Below are 19673 nucleotides of genomic sequence, written 5' to 3' on the forward strand. Positions count from 1 at the left end.
GTCTCACTATGTTGCCTAGCCTAGTGTGCAGTGGCTATCCTTAGGCACAATCATAGCGCCCTACAGCCTTGAACTCCTGGGGTCAAGCAATCCTCCTGCCTCAGGCTCCTGAGTAGCTGGGACTAAGGTGCACCAGGCTCAAGAGTTTTAAAGATGAAAGGTTTCAGGCAGGGCTCCATAGCTTACTAGCTGTAAGTCACATAGCTGAAACCAAGGATTCCTCATCTGTAAAATAATACTAGAAATCTGTCTTGCCTATGATACAGGGTTACAGGAAGAATGACTGAAACAGTCTATGAATCAGCTCTGTGCTATGAAGTACTATCTGGTGAAACTGAAAAGTATTTTAAGCATTTCAGATATTCTGCTTTCAATGTATCCTTTTGTGTCAGCACTCTACAAACTAGAGAAAAAGTGCTCAAGTTTGAAGATTCAGGGTGGATCTTCCAATTCAGAAACTACTTTTTAAAATTTAAATTTTTTTAATACTTTCAGTCAAAATTTCTAAACATTACTGTATTGATACTCATTGTTATTAACTCTTGCTTGTTAGCTTAATCAAATTTAAACTACACCTAGCAAATTGGCTCAAAAACAAAAACAAAAAACAAAAAAAACACAATAAACTGATGAATCCTGGCTACCCAAGAGGTTTACACAGCCATGATGTGAGGCCATAATACCTATTAATAGCCAGATTTGTATACTTTGGTTGTCAGGTTTAAAACAGCCAACCAAAGCAACACTAGAAATACAGCACATGCAATTAAGAGGTTAAAAAAAAAAAAAAAAAAGGACCTGGTCTCTTATAGAGATTACTGTCAGAAACAATGCTGACTAAACTCTAACATAGTGAAATATTTCTTAGATTACAATTTCTTTATTTGACTTTCTGGTTGTTGAAGATAGCCTACTTAGTGAATTTCTTTTATAATTCCCTATGTTCACATAAATATTTAACTAAAATGCTAAAAAAGAACAAGTACTTTAATATACAATTGAAAATTAATTCCAAATTGGTCCACTCAGTTTCTACACTGAGGAAAGTACTATGCTAGTTGTGTTCTTTCAGGTTTATATTCTAATGGATCAAGTATTTCAAAGCTCTCTCATCACTATGCTTATGAGCCAATGAGAGATGGAAGGAGGGATTCCATAATCCCAAATTTATTTCTCCTAACAGATGAGATGTACATAGCAACCTATCAGCTGATGGTGATTTTTATCCACCTTTAAAGGAGTACATTAAGCTTTTTTACTTCACCTGTTATGAAAATGAGTATCGTTTATAAGTTTTGTCTAGATGGAGTCAGGTTCATCTAACACTATTCTGTAATTTTATTGAGACCAGAGTGTTCAAGATTCAATCTGAACTGACATTTAGGGTCTTCTAAATTGAGAATCTATATTTGTGCTAAATGTACTAACTAAAAGGCTAAGCAAGTCATAAAAGGAAAGCACTCCTAATCATCTCCAAAATGTGTTAAGGATATTAAGACAATGGCCTATCATGAGAAGTAAAATAAACAATGCTGTAGCAGCTGTCAGGCCAAATAAATGTTTTTAATATACAGAATGCATCAGAAATCTGCCAGTTGTTGGCAATCAAGCTTCATGAAAAAGTCACCCAGTGGAAAAAGTAAGAAAACAATAAAAGTACTTTACTGAAGATCTACTAAGACTTGAGATGATTTTGTGGTGAATGGCAACAAAATAATATGAAAATTAGTAATTTAAAATGTATTACCTGATCAAGAATTCTTCCCATTCTGTCAAACAGCACTTTCAAAAAATGACCTTCAAAGAAAGCTGCTTCTAAATTGCACTTTTCCAATGCTTTTGGAGACCCAGGCCACTCCCATCTTAAGCAGATAGCACAGTAGTCCCGGAACTACGGGGGAAAAAAGCATCGAGGAAAAAAGCATGTGAATCATTAAAGAACAAAAACAAATTAAGATGAAATAGAAATGATTTCCTCAAATAGGCATATAAAAAAACCATTTGAATGCAAAATGTCTGCTATGCTTGAGGTATCAAGGGAGAGGGGGAAGAGATGACACAGATCTTTCTGACTAGGGGCACAGGTAAGATTATATTAACTGCTGGTTAATATAAAAACCATATTTATGTTGGTTTTTGATGAAAAAGAGACATATTTTAACTTTACTAAAATACCCTAACAGCTCTTTCCTTTAAAGGAATTTAACGCTTTAGTTACTTTCATCACCAATTTAGAGGACATTTAAAAAGAAAAGTCAGACCTAACCAAGTTTCAAATGTATTCTAAAATGGGATATACCACAGATGAACTGATGCACATTATCTGAGAAGACAAGCCTGCCGTTCCTAGAATGGATGCACACTAGGCATGATGTTATGATAGGATCAAACAGCGCTACTCAAAAATGGTCCACGGACCAGCGCTGGTCCCCAAAGTGTTCATTACCGTCCACAATGAGATGAGGACAAAAAGCAAGAGCAAGCACTTAAAAACATTCCTAACATTCCTAACAATTTGACTATGAAGAGTTTTATGTCTGTTGAATCTAACTATGAAATAATCAGAGTTTGTATTTCAGGTCTTTTTTTTTTGTTGTTCATTTTCTACAATAGGAATTCTTTTTTTTTTTTTTTTTTGATAGAGTTTCACTCTTGTTGCCCAGGCTGGAGTGCAATGGTGTGATCTCAGCTCACCGCAACCTCCGCCTCCCAGATTCAAGAGATTCTCCTGTCTCAGCCTCCCGAGTAGCTGGGATTACAGGCATGTGCCACCATGCCCGGTTAATTTTATATTTTTAGTAGAGATGGGGTTTCTCCATGTTAGTCAGGCTGGTCTCGAACTCCTAACCTCACGTGATCCACCTGCTTTGGCCTCCGAAAGTGCTGGGATTATAGGCATGAGCCACCGTGCCCGGCCAGGAATTAATTTTTATTGTATTTTACAAAAGTGTTGGTCTGTGACAGATTAGAAAGAAAAAAAAGGCTGGGCGCGGTGGCTCAAGCCTGTAATCCCAGCACTTTGGGAGGCCAAGACGGGCGGATCATGAGGTCAGGAGATTGAGACCATCCTGGCTAACACGGTGAAACCCCGTCTCTACTAAAAATACAAAAACTAGCCGGGCGAGGTGGCGGGCGCCTGTAGTCCCAGCTACTCGGGAGGCTGAGGCAGGAGAATGGCGTAAACCCGGGAGGCGGAGCTTGCAGTGAGCTGAGATCCGGCCACTGCACTCCAGTCCGGGCGACAGAGCGAGACTCCGCCTCAAAAAAAAAAAAAAAAAAACCCTGGTCTTTCACTACAGATAGTTATCAGTGAAGCAGTGTGAATATTTATAAGCACAAGAATATTTCATATAATAAAACTGAATTTTAAAAGTCTCCCCCAATATGTAATTTACTTGAATTGAAACAAAATAAATTTAAAGCACTGTTTCCTTCCATATTCCTTCCCTCTTCAGATTCTCCTTATTTAATAAAGCAAAATTACTTCGACCTCTCTAGTTTAGAAATTACCGGAAATTAAAACAGAACATGGCAGCCGGGCGCGGTGGCTCACACTTGTAATCCCAGCACTTTGGGAGGCCAAGGCGGGTGGATCACGAGGTCAGGAGATCGAGACCATCCTGGCTAACACGGTGAAATCCCCTCTCTACTACAAAATACAAAAAATTAGCCAGGCGTGGTGGCGAGTGCCTGTAGTCCCAGCTACTCGGGAGGCTGAGGCAGGAGAATGGCATGAACCTGGAGGTGGAGCTTGCAGTGAGCCCAGATCATGCCACTGCACTCCAGACTGGGAGAGAGAGCGAAACTACGTCTCAAAACAACAACAACAACGGAACATGGCCAGGCGTGGTGGCATGTGCCACCACGTCCAACTATTTTTTGTATTTTTAGTAGCGATGGGGTTTCACCATGTTGGCCAGGCTGGTCTCGAACTCCTGACCTCAAGTGATCTGCCCACCTCAGCTTCCCAAAGTAAGCCACTGCACCTGACCCAAATCTCAATTTTTAAGAAATCATTTTTACATTAATACTTCTTATATTCTGACTTGGAAAGTAATATTTTAATGTCTTCTATCCTTTTTTTCTAATATTTCTGAAACAATCATAAATATTAAACAATCCATTTTAATCACAAAATGGAAATGCGAGAAACTTTACAGAAGAATAAAAGCAGTTTAAAAATCTAATCAGTACTGCTGAAAGATATGTTTTACTTTTATTGTCTTTACTTGATTGTTAGTTGAATGTTACTTCCTACTCCATTAATTTATTCATGTATTAATGCAGATGAATTCATGTATTTATGTGGACTTTAAAGTATTATGAATTAACTATATGCATATGCAGATTAGATATATATAATAGCATACTTCCATCCAAATAATTTAAATAAAAATTGTACATTTTTCAGATTTGAGAAATTTCAAAATTTAGACTATGTAAATTTAAAAATTCTTTTTCAAATTTTGAAATATTTTATTCTGGTTATTTATTCAACAAATACTAAATAGTTACTGATATTGTAAAATGTATAAAGTTCTAAGGTACATATTTTGTGGGATTTAATGGTAAATCAGACATGAATCCTACCCTCAAGAGACTGATTATTACAACCCCAAGACAAGAAAGAAAACACAAAGGACCACACCAGATGAGAGATAATGCCATGAGCATGAAGACAAGTAGTTACCTTTACTGTTGGGAAGGGAGAGGAGAAAGAGGGTAAATAGAATAAATACGAGCTGGCATTTAATCTGGATGTTGAAGACAGTGAAGAAATATAGATATCAGATGGCGGGTGAGAAATAAGAGGAGAACCTTGTAGACAAACAGAATAGCATCAATAAATGCATGTAAATGTTATATTTGGATAGCGAGTGAAAGTCATAGTAAGAAATACAGAAAAGCAGGCTGGAAAATGATCCAAAAGGATCCTGAATTTTAAGATTTGATGTCTAAGTATTTATACTTTATGAGTTAATAAAGAAGAAGGGGTTCTCAGATGCACACTTGAATGAGATTAATCTGTTAATGGTTTCTAAGCAGAAGGAACAAGCTGGGGAAACAAGTGATGAGGCTACTGTAATCCTGGCAGAGGTAATAAAGATGTAAACTAGGATTCCGAAAGCTAAAAGCAAAAATGGAGAAGGGGGCAGACAGGAGAGATATAGTAGGGGCAAAACTGATACAACTTGGCAATAGACTAGAGGCTAAAAAGAATAGAAGACGAATGAATCCCACTCAGGCAACTCTGAAATAAAACCTTGGATGACCAGGAGGATGGATGTGCCACTGACCAGAGCAGGAAACAAAGGAGCAGATGCAGTTTTAGAGGAATCAATTGTAAGTTCTACTTTGGAAAGATAAAGTCTGAAGTCTTAGAAGAACATCTGAGTGGCTGAGGCTAGAGCTTTGGGGACACCTCAGATAGAGAATTCACGAAAGGATGAATGCTAAACCAAAAGAATATCAAAGGAATGAAGATAGAAAACAGGGCCACTGATAGATATTTTTGTTTTTTTGGCCACATCATAATATGGGGGATAGAGTAAAAATGACACCTGAGACCTAAAAGCAGCAGCAGCAAAGAATGATGCTGCAGAAGCCTTAAAAAAGGAGAAAGTTTGAAATGGTGGGGGTTGGGGTGGGGGGTGGGAGGTGGTTTAAACAACTTCAGTGAAGTTACAGGATAGACGCTCAAAACATGAAAACCAGCAGTATTTCTACATTAGGAAAGATCAGAAAATGAAGTTCACAGAATAATTTCACTTACAATAAAGAAATACTTAGGAATAGATGTAATGAAGGAAGTGTAAGACTGTACACTGAAAACTGCTTTTTTTTTTTTTTTTTTGCAGAAATGGACAAAGTAATCCTAAAATTAATATGGAATTACAAGGGACTCCAAATAGCCAAAAAAATTTTGAGAAAGAAGCAAGTTAAAGGATTCATACTTCTCAATTTCAAAACTTACTACAAAGCCGCAGTAATCAAGACAGGGTGGTGCTGGGATAAGGACAGGTACATAGGTCAGTGGAATAGAATTGAGAGTCTTCAAATAAACTTTACACTTGGAGTCAATTAATGGAAAATAGCCTTTTCACCTAGTGCTGCAGAGACAACTGGATGTCTACATGCAAAAAAAATGAATCTGAACCCCACCTCACACTATATACAATAATTAACTCAAAACAGATTAAAGACCTAAATGGATAAACTAAAACCATGAAACTCTTAGACAGAGATTTAGGTGAAAATCTATGTAATCTTGGTTAGGCAATGATTTCTTAGGTATGGCACAAAAAGCACCAAGAAAAAATAGTTAAGTTGCACTTCATCAAAATTAAAAACTTTTGGCCAGGTGCAGTGGCTCACACCTGTAATCCCAGCACTTTGAGAGGGCAAGGTGGGCAGATCACTTGAGGCCAGGAGTTCGAGACCAGCCTAGACAACAGGGTGAAACTCCATCTCTACTAAAAATACAAAAATTAGTTTGGTGTGGTGGTGCAAGCCTGTAATCCCAGCTACTCAGCAGGCTGGGGCAGGAGGATTGCTTAAACCCAGGAAGTGGAGGTTGCAGTGAGCTGAGATCATGCCACTGCATTCCCGCCTGGATGACAGAGTGAGACTCTGTCTCAAAACAACAACAACAACAAACAAACAAACAAACAAGCAAAATTATGTGTCGAACGACAGGACACTATCAAAAAAGTGAAAAGGCAACTGCCAGATGGGAGAAAATATTTGTAAATAATATATCTGATAAGGATCTACTATGCAGAATATGTAAGGGACTCTTACAACTCAATAATAAAAAGACAACTAGCCCAATTAAAATATAGGCAAAGAATTTTTTTATTTTTTATTTTTTGGGGACAGGGTCTTGCTCTGTTGCCCAGGCTGGAGTGCAGTGGCACCATCATAGCTCACTGTAGCCTTAAATTCCTGAGCTCAAGCTGTCCTCCTGCCTCTGCTTCCCAAGTAGCTGGGACTATAGGTGCATGCCACCACACATGGCTAATTTTTTAAAAAAATTTTTGTAAAAATGGTATTGTCCAGGCTGGTCTCAAATTTCTGGCTTCACATGATCCTTCCGCCTTGGCCTCTCAAAGTGCTGAGATTACAGGTGTGAGTCGCTACACTTGGCCAGGATTTAAATATTCTTCAAAGAAGAGTACAAGTGTCTGCTAAGCACATGAAAAGTTACTCAACTTCATTAGTCATAAGGAAATGTAAATCAAAACCACAAGGACACACCACTTCACACCTCCTAGGGTAGCTATAATTTAAAAAGAAAAAGTATTGGCGAGGAAATGGTGAAATTGGAACCTTCATGCACTGGTGGCATGATGTAAAATGGTGCCACCACTGTGGAAAACAGTTTGGCAGTTCTTCAAAAAAGTTAAATATAGAATTACCATGTGACCTACCAATTTTACTACTAAGCACATACCCAAGAAAGTGGAAAATCTGTATTCAACAAAAAAGGAATATTCACAGCATTAGTATTCATAATAATCAACAATTAGAAACAACCCAAATGTCCACTGACAGATAAACAAAATATCCATACAATAAAATATTATTCAGCCATAAAAAGAAAGGAAGTACTGATGCATGCTTCAACTTGAATGAAAGTTGAAAACATTACATTATGCTGAGTAAAAAATGCCAGACACAAAAGGCCACATATAGTATGATTCCATTTTTGTGAAATGTCCAGAATAGGCAAAGCCATAGAAACAGAAAGCAGATGAGTGGTTGCCAGGGCTGGGGGTTGGCAGGGAGGAGGGGTCAAGAAGAAGTGACTGCTTTATTTGTACAGGGTTTCTTTTTGGGGTGATAGAAATCTTCTGGCATTAGTGATGATGGTTGCATAACATTGTGAATATACTAAAAAACATTAAATTGTACACTTTAAAATAGTTAAAATGTTGAATTTTATCTCAATACAAGTTTTCTTTCCAGGAGGAATTTTTAATACAATTTTAAAAATCTTACAATGTAAAATGCTATAAAGAGGAAAGAAGAATGAGAAAAGCCTCCTTAATTTAGTACCTAAGCGCAAACCTTCAATCAAGTCATTTGAGTGAGGTAGAAAGGTGAAACACAAGGGCTGAAGGAGTCAGAGCTGGGCAGCAGAGGGACTATACTTGTGAATCACTGTCTGCATCAGAATGAAGGAGAAAAGGATCATGTCTTGTGGATGAGGATCAAGGGTGCGTGGTGGGTAGAATTACTAAGATATCATGTTTTGGATCAGCAGCAGAAATGGTGAGATATAATTTAAAGTGGGAAAAAATTAAAGAGCATAAAGAAATCTTGAGATGGAGACATACAATCGGTGAAGTGCAAACTAAGGTCACCTGCACAAAGCAAAAGTAGTGACAGCAGAGACCAGGTCTCATTTTTTTTTTTTTTTTTTTTTTGAGATGGAGTCTTGCTTTGTTGCCCAGGCACGATCTTGGCTCATTGCAACCTCCACCTGCGGGGTTCAGGTGATTCTCCTGCCTTAGCCTCCCAAGTAGCTGGGAGTACAGGCACCTGCCACCACGCCCGGCTAATTTTTGTATTTTAGTAGAGATAGGGTTTCACCATGCTGGCCAGTCTGGTCTCGAACTCCTGACCTCAGGTGATCTGCCCACCTCAGCCTCCCAAAGTGCTGTGATTACAGGCGTAAGCCACTGTGCCTGGCCCAGAGACACTTTCGAGAGTGAAGAGGAAGCATGAAGATAATTCACTGATATACAACTGGGACCATCCAGGACAAGCCAGATGCCAGGTCTCAGTTTTAATAATAATGAAGTCATTTCCTTGGAGCAGTGGTGGTGGGCAGTGTGACAAGTGGTGTGTGTGTGTGTGCATGTCTATTCTTAGATTTCATTTCCAACATTTAGTGACTTCACCTACCTGCCTATGAGCATCTCGGAGGTAGGTGTCATATCCTGTGCCCTCGACATGGTAGGAGGATTTTGCATCATCCGGTACCAGACAGAGAAAACTTAAATGAAAAAGGCCACAATTACGCAAGATGCCCAATTGCGTGAAAAAAAAAGGGAAAAAAAGTAAAAGTGAGAAAGGCCATAATCAGTAACAAATACTCCCACAATTCAATAATAACTATAAGTACTAAAGTATCTAGTGATATTGCAAGTTCAGTTAAGTATTAATACAAATGGAAACCTGAAAAATGAAATTATATGTTGTTAATTCCTTGTGTTGAATGACTTTTACAATTCATTGATTACATATTCTCATTATTTTAAAGGTTTTAAAAATTACTGATTCCACTTAAAATAGAAGTAAGCCTAAGAAAGACATTTTTTTTCCTCTTCAGATTGTTGTATAATGACAGATTGCCATAATATTTGTTAATCTCAGGAAACTGGTTTAAAGTAACTGAACTTGAGATTTTTATGTCCTCTAATTTTGCAACTTGAGTCACATGCAATTTTTCTCGAAAATCACCTGCCAGAACCAGGTATATCAGTGACAACACTGCAAGGGAAGCAAAAGAGAGAAAAAAAAAATGCCACAGAAAAGAGCACTTTAAAAAAACACAAAACCACGAACTAACAAAAAGGAATCACCCCACACTTAGCACACGTGGTTAATAAGTACATCTTAGCAAACCAGCAATTCTCAATGTTATTACAATTGGGAATTACTTAAAATTAAACCATTTATATTTTTTAAAAATGGGATGGCCCAGCATGGTGGTTCACACCTGAAATCCCAGCGCTTTGGGAGGTCAAGGCGGGTGGATCACTTGAGGTCAGGAGTTCGAGACCAGCCTGGCCAACATGGTGAAACCCTGTCTCTACAAAGAATAGAAAAAGTAGCCAGGTGTGGTGGCATGCGACTGTAATCCCAGCTACTCAGGAGCCTGAGGCAGGAGAATCACTTGAACCCAGGAGGCAGAGGTTGCAGTGAGCAGGGATCATGCCACTGCACTCCAGTCTGGGCGACATAGTGAGACTCTGTCTCAAAAAAAAAAAAAAGGGGGTGGGGGAGGGTACTTTGAGGGTTCATTTAACCACGGTTAATATTAAGTAGAGCTTTTCTCTTAGTATCAAGCGTTGCCCACAGGCTGGCACTTGTTACATAAGCAAGACCCAAAAAACTGACATAATCTTTATTTTTTTCTTTTTTCTTTTTTTTCTTTTTCATAATCTTTAAAGGAGATCAAGTTCATGAGATTTCTGTAACCATCTAAGAACAGAGCTCTTACATGTTATACAGTTTGGGAGGCTGAGGCAGGCAGATCACTTGAGGTCAGGAGTTTGAGACCAGCCTGACCAACATGGTGAGATCCTGTCTCTACTAAAAATACAAAAATTAGCTGGGTGATGTGGTGGGAGCCTGTAATCCCAGTTACTTGGGAAGCTGAGGCAGGAGAATCACTTAAACCCAGGAGGCAGAGATTGCAGTGAGCAGAGATCGCACCACTGCACTCCAGCGTGGACAACAGAGCAAGACTCCGTCTCAAAAAATAATAACAATAAAAAACAAAAAACAAGTAAGAGAGATGGAAGTCAAATTTTATATAGCAACTCACCTATTTACAATCTTATGAACTTCAGTTTTTCCATCATTTTTGGGGTGGTCTGGAGTAGCAGGAGGCGAAGAACTAAGCCACTCTTGGTTTGGCAAAGTGTTTTCTGGTGAAATGTCAGTAAATAAGGGATCTTCTTCCAGATCTCTAAGTTAAATTTAATGACATATAAAAAACACTATTTTATTATGACATTTTCTAAACCAAAAGATTCTCTGCTATGTTCTAGGAAAATGTTACATAATTTTGCTAATATAAAGGATTAAGGAATAATGCATATTTTCTAGGCAAATTAACATTCTATACTATTTTATTAGATCTAACGAATACACGATATTATTTATAATGTAAAAGGATGGTAGTATCAATGCATCTAATTTTACTTTTAAGAACTTTAAAACTGTAAGAGGTATTTCTTTTGAGGATAAGGGAGATAGATTAGAGGAGAGAGAAAGTTCTATCTCTACATGAAATGCTGAACTCACGGAGTTGGATGGAAACTTACACTGCTCCTGCTATCAGTCCATTTTCTACCACATCTTTATCTTCTGGGCACAAAGGTTTACATTCTGTATAATTTCTTTCTTCAAGATTTCTCAAGACCAAGTTGTAAAGAATGTGCTCATTGGGTTTTTGTAAAAGATGTTCAAACATTCGCAATGTCATTATGCTTATCTGAAACCAAAATTGATAAAAGCTAACTGAAAAATATCTTTAAGTTATTCTTCTTGCCATCTTGCGAGTCATGCTTTCAATTTCTAAAGCCAATAAAAGAGGTTGTACTGAAAACATCTCAAGTATAATACATTAAAACCAGTATTCCAAAGAATCTAAGTCCAATTCTAAATCATTACATAGCTTACCTCATCAGATATGTGATCACAATGTTCAATTAACCTATGCCTTAACGGATGTCTGCTGATTTCTGCCACAGTTTCTGGTTCCCTCTGTTCTCCAAGGATAAAAAACACCATTTCTTGAAGTAAAACATCAGAGGTCACTTGCCGAACGATCCGATGAAGCAGAGCAGTGGATGTCAGAATACCCATCTCAGAACTGAGGACAACGAACAGGGAATTAATAACATGACATAGGAATGCTGTTTTTTTTTTTTTTTTCCCCAAAAGAAAACAGGCCACTCACGTTTGCATTAATTGAGGTTCCATAACACCAATGAAAAATCTTTCATGAACAGCTTTGGCAAGAGCAACAGCAGCAGTCTAGAATATAGTAGGAACATCATTTTTTTTAATATAAAAGAATAATTTGTAACATCAATAAATCAGTTTGCACTCCCCAACTGAATTAATGTGGAAAGACAAAACTTGCTTAATGACTCTCTTGTTGGTGGCATATAAATCTAGATTAGATGTTGGCTACTGGGTCATTTACACATTTTTCTAAATTTCCAAGAATAAGAGGAATAGGACAAAAAATTATTCCAATGTCCATGTAGTATTAACATCTCACCAAAGAGCAGGACTGAAGGAAATCAGTGTTACTTTGTAAAACACTGTACCGTAATATTTAAGGAAATATAAAAGGGCAGAACTGTAATACACACATCCAAACACATACACACCTTTTTGTTTACTTATTTTACTAACCATGGTATTCTAAGACAATTAAAATGTATTTGGGGATATAAATTAGGGATTACAATTTCACTTAGTAGATATTTATATCTTAAAACCATCAAAAAACAACACAAAATTTCAAACCTTTTGGGCTTCTTTAATGAGCTGATCACAATAATCAAACCAGGAAAGAAATGAAATTAAGGCTCGTTTTCCTGGAAATGCTGAAGCATCTTCTTTATGACTATATGAGTCCAAGCTGTAAGACAAGGAAGAATTGCTAAGTCCAAAGTTATCCAAAAGCATGGACCCTATTCAGAATGTACGGAAAAATGAAAGCACATGAGCACACTCAGATAGTATGGTACATTCACACAGGCAATGCTGGAGGACTGTCAGAGGAGGGTTCCATAAAAGAAACCAAAGAGAAAACCTTTTAAATAAGAGCTGTAAATAATTTTCACACATTAAGCAGGAGAAGAGAGATTAAAGCAGAATGGGGCTGCAGGAGGCTAGGTGTGGTGGCTCAAGCCTGTAATCCCAGCACTTTAGGAGGCCGATGTGGGTGGATCACTTGAGGTCAGGAGCTCGAGACCAGCCTGGCCAATATGATGAAACTCTCTCTCTCTACTAAAAAAAAAAAAGAAAAAAAAAAAATTAGCCAGGCATGGTGGCTCATGCCTGTAATCCCAACTACTTGGGAGGCTGAGGCATAAGAATTGCTTGAACCTGAGAGGTGGAGGTTGCAGTAAGCTGAGATCACTTCACTGCACTCCAGCCTGGGTGATGTAGCGAGACTCCGTCTCAACAAAAAGAGAAAAGAATGGAGCTGCAGGAGAAAAAACACTGGGATAGCTCCTCACACTCCTGCCCTAAACGTTACTAAGTAACACCAGTGAAAAGATGGAGGTTCTCAGCTGCTGGGATGGAAGAAAAGCATAGTAAAAGAGGATCTACAAACAAAAAATAGCGAGTGGAATACTTCTCTTCCTGCCGTAAAATGCAATACAGTCGTAATGTTAACAAGTGGGTCTGCCCTATAGATGCTGACAGAAAATAGAGTGGAAAAAACAAAGACAGGTTAAAAATACAGAGAAATACAATAAAAGGTGATTATGTCAAAATATTAGGCTGCTTATAGGTGGTGGGATTATGGGCAACTTGTTTATGTTGCTTTATACTTTTTAATAACTTACAAACATTCTGCAATAATCATATTTCTCTATGAGAATCAAGTTGGGGAGTCTAAAAGGTAGGAAGAAGAGGTGAAACAATGAGGTAGAAGAGATTCTGTACAAACAGGCCAGGAGACAGATTAGACTGCTCTAGAGGCCGTGGAAATTATTTTAAAAGCAGATTCCTTCTTTTAGGGCTTTTTGTTTTTGATAAAAATAATCAGTTAAAATTATTGTTTTTAATGTAAGCCCTTAAAAATTGACCAGTATAATGGACAAAATAAAAATATCTTAACTATATAACAGCTGGATTGTTCCCACACTCATTACTACTAACTGATACATTTAATACAAGCTTTGAGAAAATATTCCCATTTAATGATCACTAATAGTGTTCAATTTTTCAAAGATTTCTATCATTGCAAAATAGAAATGGATTTTAAAATGTAGGTGTAAGAAGTCACCTTTATGGGAAAATACAAGTAACGGTGCTTACCCCCAGTTAATTGCTTCCACAGTTTCAATATCTAACGGATCCACTGACTGAGGTAGGGCCTTGTACAGGGAGGCAAGTCTGTCTGTCAGTAGTTCACACAAGCAAGTGCTCTGTGTAAGGCACTTTGCAGCCGCAGGCTCTGGCAAACTTACTAACAGCATCAAGCCTTCGCATGCCTTCACAGCTATTCGGCCATCCTAAAGGAAAAAAAAAAACAAATCCCCCTTCAATTCTTGAATTGTATATACATCAAGTTGTTTGAAAAAAATTCAACATAAAAGGATTTAATGTTTTACACTAAAAGAAAAATAGCCTTTTTTGTGTATTTTAAATGCATATTATTGGCCAAGTGGCACCTCACGCTTGTCATCCCAGCACTTTGGGAGGCTGAGGTGGGTGGATCAGCTGAGGTCAGGAGTTTGAGACCGGCCTGGCCAACATGGTGAAACCCCATCTCTACTAAAACTACAAAAATTAGCCAGCATGGAGGTGCGTACCTGTAATCCCAGCTACTAGGGAGGCTGAGGCAGGAGAATTGCTTGAACCCAGAGGTGGAGGTTGCAGTGAGCCAAGATCGCACCACTGTACTCCAGCCTGGACAACAGAGCAAGACTCCATCTCAAAAATAAAATAAAATAAAATAAAAATAAAAATAAATAAATAAATGCACATTATTGAAATAATATGAGGAGGAAAAAAGTAAGGACCATAACTCACAGGACTTCTAGTAAGATTTAACAAAGAATTCACTAAATTGTAATCCTGGTTTGGACGAACAACTGAGGCCTCTGGCAGTGAGGTGACACTGAGGTTATCCAAGCTTGTGGACAGGTGATCCATCTGATGAGGAGGCTCATCTTCCAATTCTGTTTGCTCCATTCCGGTAGCACCAGATAATTCCTCTGGTTGACGGGACTGTCCTGTATCTGTTGACAAGGAATCCTGACCTTTTAATTTATCTTCCGAAATTACACTTGGTACTCCTTTGGAAGCCAGTGATTTCATCTTATTCTGAAAAGGAATATACGGTTTACAAAAGTCACATCAAGAACTTTTAAAGCCAAAAATAATATTTTAATGGATTTTTCTATAACATTCCACATGCCTAACCAGAGTAGCAATAAATGTTATGTCACATGAAAATATTCTGACTTAACCAACTGTGTTTTAGAATGATTTTACCATTGCATAGGAGTTTATCACACTCCTCATACTAACTACAAAATGTTTTACACTGACCATAACCAATGAACAGTATTAGTGATAATTTGACTACTGCTTAAAACAACTAATATTAGTGAGGAAAAATTTTCAGGAGGTTTCAATTGCAGTTAACTTTTTTCTCATCACTGGACTACTGTAACTACATAGCCTCCATGTTAATTCTTATAAGATCACGGGGTGGGGCGGGAGGGTTTGCAGGAAGGGAAGTACAAACTAACAAATAAAAATATTTTAAAGTTCAAAGGTTACCAGCATTAGACTGAGGTTTCCATAAAAGCCCCCAAATTCTCTCAAATATATAAGAATCTTTTCTAAGTTTTTCCTTAAACCTCTACTCTATAAGAACACAAGAAGCTGGGTACAGTGACCCATGCCTGTAATACCAGCACTTTGGGAGGCCGAGGCAGGGGGATCACTTGAGCCCAGGAATTCGAGACTACAATGGGGCAACACAGTGAGACCATATCTCTACTAAAAAAAAAAACAATAAAATAAGCTGGGTGTGGTAGCTTGCGCCTATGGTCCCAGGCCTTGGGAGGCTGAGTGAGGCAGGAAGATTGTTTGAGCCTGGGAGGTTGAAGCTGTGGTGAGCTGTGATAATGCCACTGCACTCCAGCCTGGGCACAGAGCAAGACCTTGTCTCAAAAAATTTTTAAAAAAGAGAACCCAAGAAACCACTCAAGGGACATTTTTACCAGTGTCTTTAAGATAGAAATAAGATTTGCTTGAAATGCTGGTGCTCCCTCCCCCAATCCACACACCCAAACACAAAGAGAATCTTAACTGAAACAAATGAGCAAATTATTAGCTTCAAGGCAAAAGTATCTTGCTTTCCATATGAAAAGAAGAGCAGAAATCAAATTATACACATAGGTTAAAATTCACCATAAACTAACTTCTCCACAGGGCCTATCATCATAGAAACATATTAAAGGCTGAATGAATTCAAGGTTCTACTTCCAAAGTTATATTATACTAATTATAAATCACTTTTATTGCCGTTAAAAGTATAGGTTAGACCAATCTTCTTGAGAAATTGAGTTCACAGAACATACATTAAAAGAAAACAACTCTATGGGACTCAATGAATACTCCAAACAATTTGCCAATTTCCAACAAAATCAATGGCATATTGGCTAGGTGCGGTGGCTCACATCCCAGCACTTTGGGAGGCTGAGGCAGGTGGATCACTTGATGTCAGGAGTTCGAGACCAGCCTGGCCAAAATGGTAAACCCTGTCTCTACGAAAAATACAAAAATTAGCTGGGCGTGGTAGCGTGTGCCTGCAATCCCAGCTACCAGGGAGGCTGAGGCAGGAGAATCACTTGAATCTGGGAGGCGGAGGTTGCAGTGAGCTGAGATCATGCCACTGCACTCCAGCCTGGGTGACAGAGCGAGACTCCACCTCAAAAAAAAAACAAAAAAAAACCAACGGGATATCATACTTTTTATGAAAGTAAAACATTTCATTCCATTTCAAATACTAGTAATATTGTTGGGAGAGGTGTCTCAAATAAGAACAGCAAGAGGAAGGATGCTAGTTTAGCACTCTGTCCTTCAATCAATGTTTCTCAAAGTGAGACTCCAGACTGTTGGTATCCTGATCTTCTGTGGGGCTTGATAAAAATGCAGATTCCTGGGTCCCATCCAGACCTGATGAATGAGAATATCTGGAGGTGGAGCCAAGGAATGTGCATTTTAGAAAAATTCCCTAGGTGATGAGGAACTGTGGATTTAACACTTTGGTTCCCACTAAAACTGTTCCCCTTCTGTTTTAGGGATCTCATCAGTACCCACAACATAGCCACACACAGGGCTTCTAAATCTCTTAAACTTCCCTCCCAAATCAAAGATTTTCAATACTGAATACCTGCTAATTATCTCCATCAGGAAATCACGATGACTCAAAGCATCTGGAACCAAAATTATCATCTTCCCCTCAAAATCAGCTCCCTTGGGGCCCCTGTTTTTCCACTAGCAGCAGATTTATTGGTTCAGGAATTCCAGCATTCAAATCATTCTTTCCCAGCTTCTGCATCTGAGCAGTTACAAAGCCATATAGAGCCTACCTCTATTCTGAACACACCCATTTCATTCCAACCTATTGCTTCCAACTTGGTTATAGTCCTTGTTACTTCTTGCCTGGGTAACTCCATCAGGTTCCAAATTAGTTTCCCTGCTTTTATCTCTCCTTCCAAAGAATCTGCCGTGTAAAAGGCTGCTGCCAATTTACCTTAAGGCACAGATACCATCACATAATAACATTTCTGCTCAAAAATAGTTAATGGCTCCCCAGTATCTACAAGTAAGAATAAACTCTTCATCCTGTCATTCAAAGCCTTTGACAATACTTAGTCTATCTGTTCGGGTGCTTCTTGCCACACATCCTAATTATACTGTTTCCTGAACACACCACAAACTTTTATATCTTCATTCCTTATGTTCACCCACTCTAAACATCTGCCAAGGCTCATTTCTTTTTATTTATTTATTTTTTAATAGAGATGAGGTCTTGCTATGTTGCTCAGGCTGATCTCGAACTCCTGGGCTCAAGCAATCTGCTTGCCTCAGCCTCCCAAAGTGCTAGGATTACAGGTGTGAGTCATCACACCCAGCCTCATTTCAAAGATGACCTCTTCCAGGAAGACTTTCCTGATGACCTAGAGCTGATGAATTTCTCCAGTCTATAAGCACTTAGGGAATTTACTTTGTATCTTTCCTTTGATTCTCACCTTACTCTACTTTAGATTACAGTATCTGAACATTCACATCTACTGTCTTCAGCAGACTGTAAACCCCTTTAGGACAAAGACTGTTTCTTTTCTTTTCTTTTCTTTTTTTGAGACAGAGTCTCACTCTGTCGCCCAGGCTGGAGTGCAGTGGCGCGATCTTGGCTTACTGTTACCTCTGCTCCCGGGTTCAAGCAATTCTCCTGTCTCAGCCTCCCAACTAGCTAGGACTACAGGCACATGCCACCAAGCCTGACTAATTTTTTGTATTTTTAGTAGAGAAGGGGTTTCACCGTGTTAGCCAGGATGGTCTTGATTGATATCCTGACCTTGTGATCTGCCCGCATCAGCCTACCAAAGTGCTGGGATTACAGGCATGAGCCACCATGCCCGGCCGGCAAGGACTGCTTCTAACTCACATACCATATATATTTAACCCATAGTAGATGCAAATATTGGCTGATATTCATGAACAGAGAGAGATGACATTTCAGGGAATACATGCTTGAGAACTGCAAAACACTTCTGCTCTTATCTACACTTGTAAGTAATAAAACTGCATTTCTGGCTGGCCACGGTGGCTACTACCTATAATCCCAGCACTTTGGGAGGCTGAGGTGGGTGGATCACCTGAGGTCGGGAGTTTGAGACTAGCCTGGCCAAGGTGGAACCCCATCTCTACTAAAAATACAAAAATTAGCCGGGTGTGGTGGCACGCACCTGTAAACCCAGCTACTTGGCAGGCTGAAGCATGAGAATCACTTGAACTGGGAGGCAGAGGCTGCAGTGAGCTGAGATTGCACCACTGCACTACGGCCTGGGTGACGCAGACTGTCTTAAAAAAAAAAACAAAAACAAAACCCTGCATCTCCCTAAAGATTCATTCATTTAGTGTTAACTGAGCAGTTCCTATGCATTGTGCTAGATTCTAGAGAAGCTGTGGGGACCCAAGATTAATGAGACAGAATCCTTGTCCTCAAGGAGCATACTGACTAGCAGGAGAAAATAAAATGCACTTAAATAACCAGTGCTAGGGGACTGTGGTAACTGACATTAAACACATACGAATAGTCCTATTCGTTAAAAAAATGCAGACACCTACCACCTCAGGCTTTGGAGAAATATGTTATAAAAACACTAAACAAAGCAGACGTGTCACTAAATCTGAGGGGTGTTCTCTGTAGTGAGGTTTAGAAATGTGAATGTTTTTCTGAAGACGGGTACATACAGTGTACCTCACCATAAACATACATAAGCCTACATATTTCATCTGCAGAGTCTCACATTGTTGCCCAGGCTGGAGTGCAGTGTTGCAATCTGGGCTTACTGCAACCTCCACCTCCCAGGTTCAAGCGATTCTCCTGCCTCAGCCTCTCAAATAACTGAGATTCCAGGCGTGCACTACCACGCCAGGCTAAGGTTTGTATTTTTAGTAGAGATGGTGTTTCACCATGTTGGTCAGGCTGATCTCGAACTCCTGATCTCAACTGATCCACCTGCCCCAGCCTCCCAAAATGCTGGGATTACAGGTGTGAGCCGCCACACCTGGCCAGAAAAATATTTTTTATAAAACTGAAAAGAAGGCCAGGTGTGGTGGCTCATGCCTATAATACCAGCACTTTGGGGAGCCAAGGCAGGAGGATCGCTTGAGCTCAGGAGTTCTAGACCAGCCTGGACAACACAGGGAGACCCTGCCTCTACAAAAATATTTTTAAAAATTAGCCAGGTGTGGTGGTGTGCACCTGTAGTCCCAGCTACTTGGCAGGCTGAGGTGGGAGGATCACTTGAACCAGTGAGATTAAGGCTGCAGTGAGCCACGGTCATGTCCCCACACTCCAGCCTAGGTTACAAAACAAGACCCTGCCTCAAAAAAAATAAAAATAAAATAAAATAAATTACAAACAAAAAGGTAAAAAG

General features: G+C 39.0%; 1 protein-coding gene across 2 annotated transcripts in view; it reads right to left on the minus strand.

Moving 5' to 3' along the window:
* FAM160B1 (family with sequence similarity 160 member B1) overlaps positions 1 to 19673 on the minus strand; it is a 45620-nt gene that overhangs the window by 7598 nt on the left and 18349 nt on the right. For both annotated transcript variants that reach the window (XM_033181775.1, XM_033181784.1), the window contains 9 exons: positions 14521 to 14814; positions 13804 to 14000; positions 12277 to 12391; positions 11699 to 11775; positions 11419 to 11611; positions 11061 to 11230; positions 10559 to 10702; positions 8911 to 9001; positions 1748 to 1891 (listed from right to left, as the gene is read on the minus strand). In XM_033181775.1, coding sequence (XP_033037666.1) covers positions 1748 to 1891; positions 8911 to 9001; positions 10559 to 10702; positions 11061 to 11230; positions 11419 to 11611; positions 11699 to 11775; positions 12277 to 12391; positions 13804 to 14000; positions 14521 to 14814 — 1425 coding nt within the window. The remainder of the gene's footprint in view (positions 1 to 1747; positions 1892 to 8910; positions 9002 to 10558; positions 10703 to 11060; positions 11231 to 11418; positions 11612 to 11698; positions 11776 to 12276; positions 12392 to 13803; positions 14001 to 14520; positions 14815 to 19673) is intronic.

Source organism: Trachypithecus francoisi, unplaced genomic scaffold (genome assembly GCF_009764315.1).
Source record: "Trachypithecus francoisi isolate TF-2019V2 unplaced genomic scaffold, Tfra_2.0 Contig01579, whole genome shotgun sequence".
Taxonomy (NCBI): Eukaryota; Metazoa; Chordata; class Mammalia; order Primates; family Cercopithecidae; genus Trachypithecus; species Trachypithecus francoisi.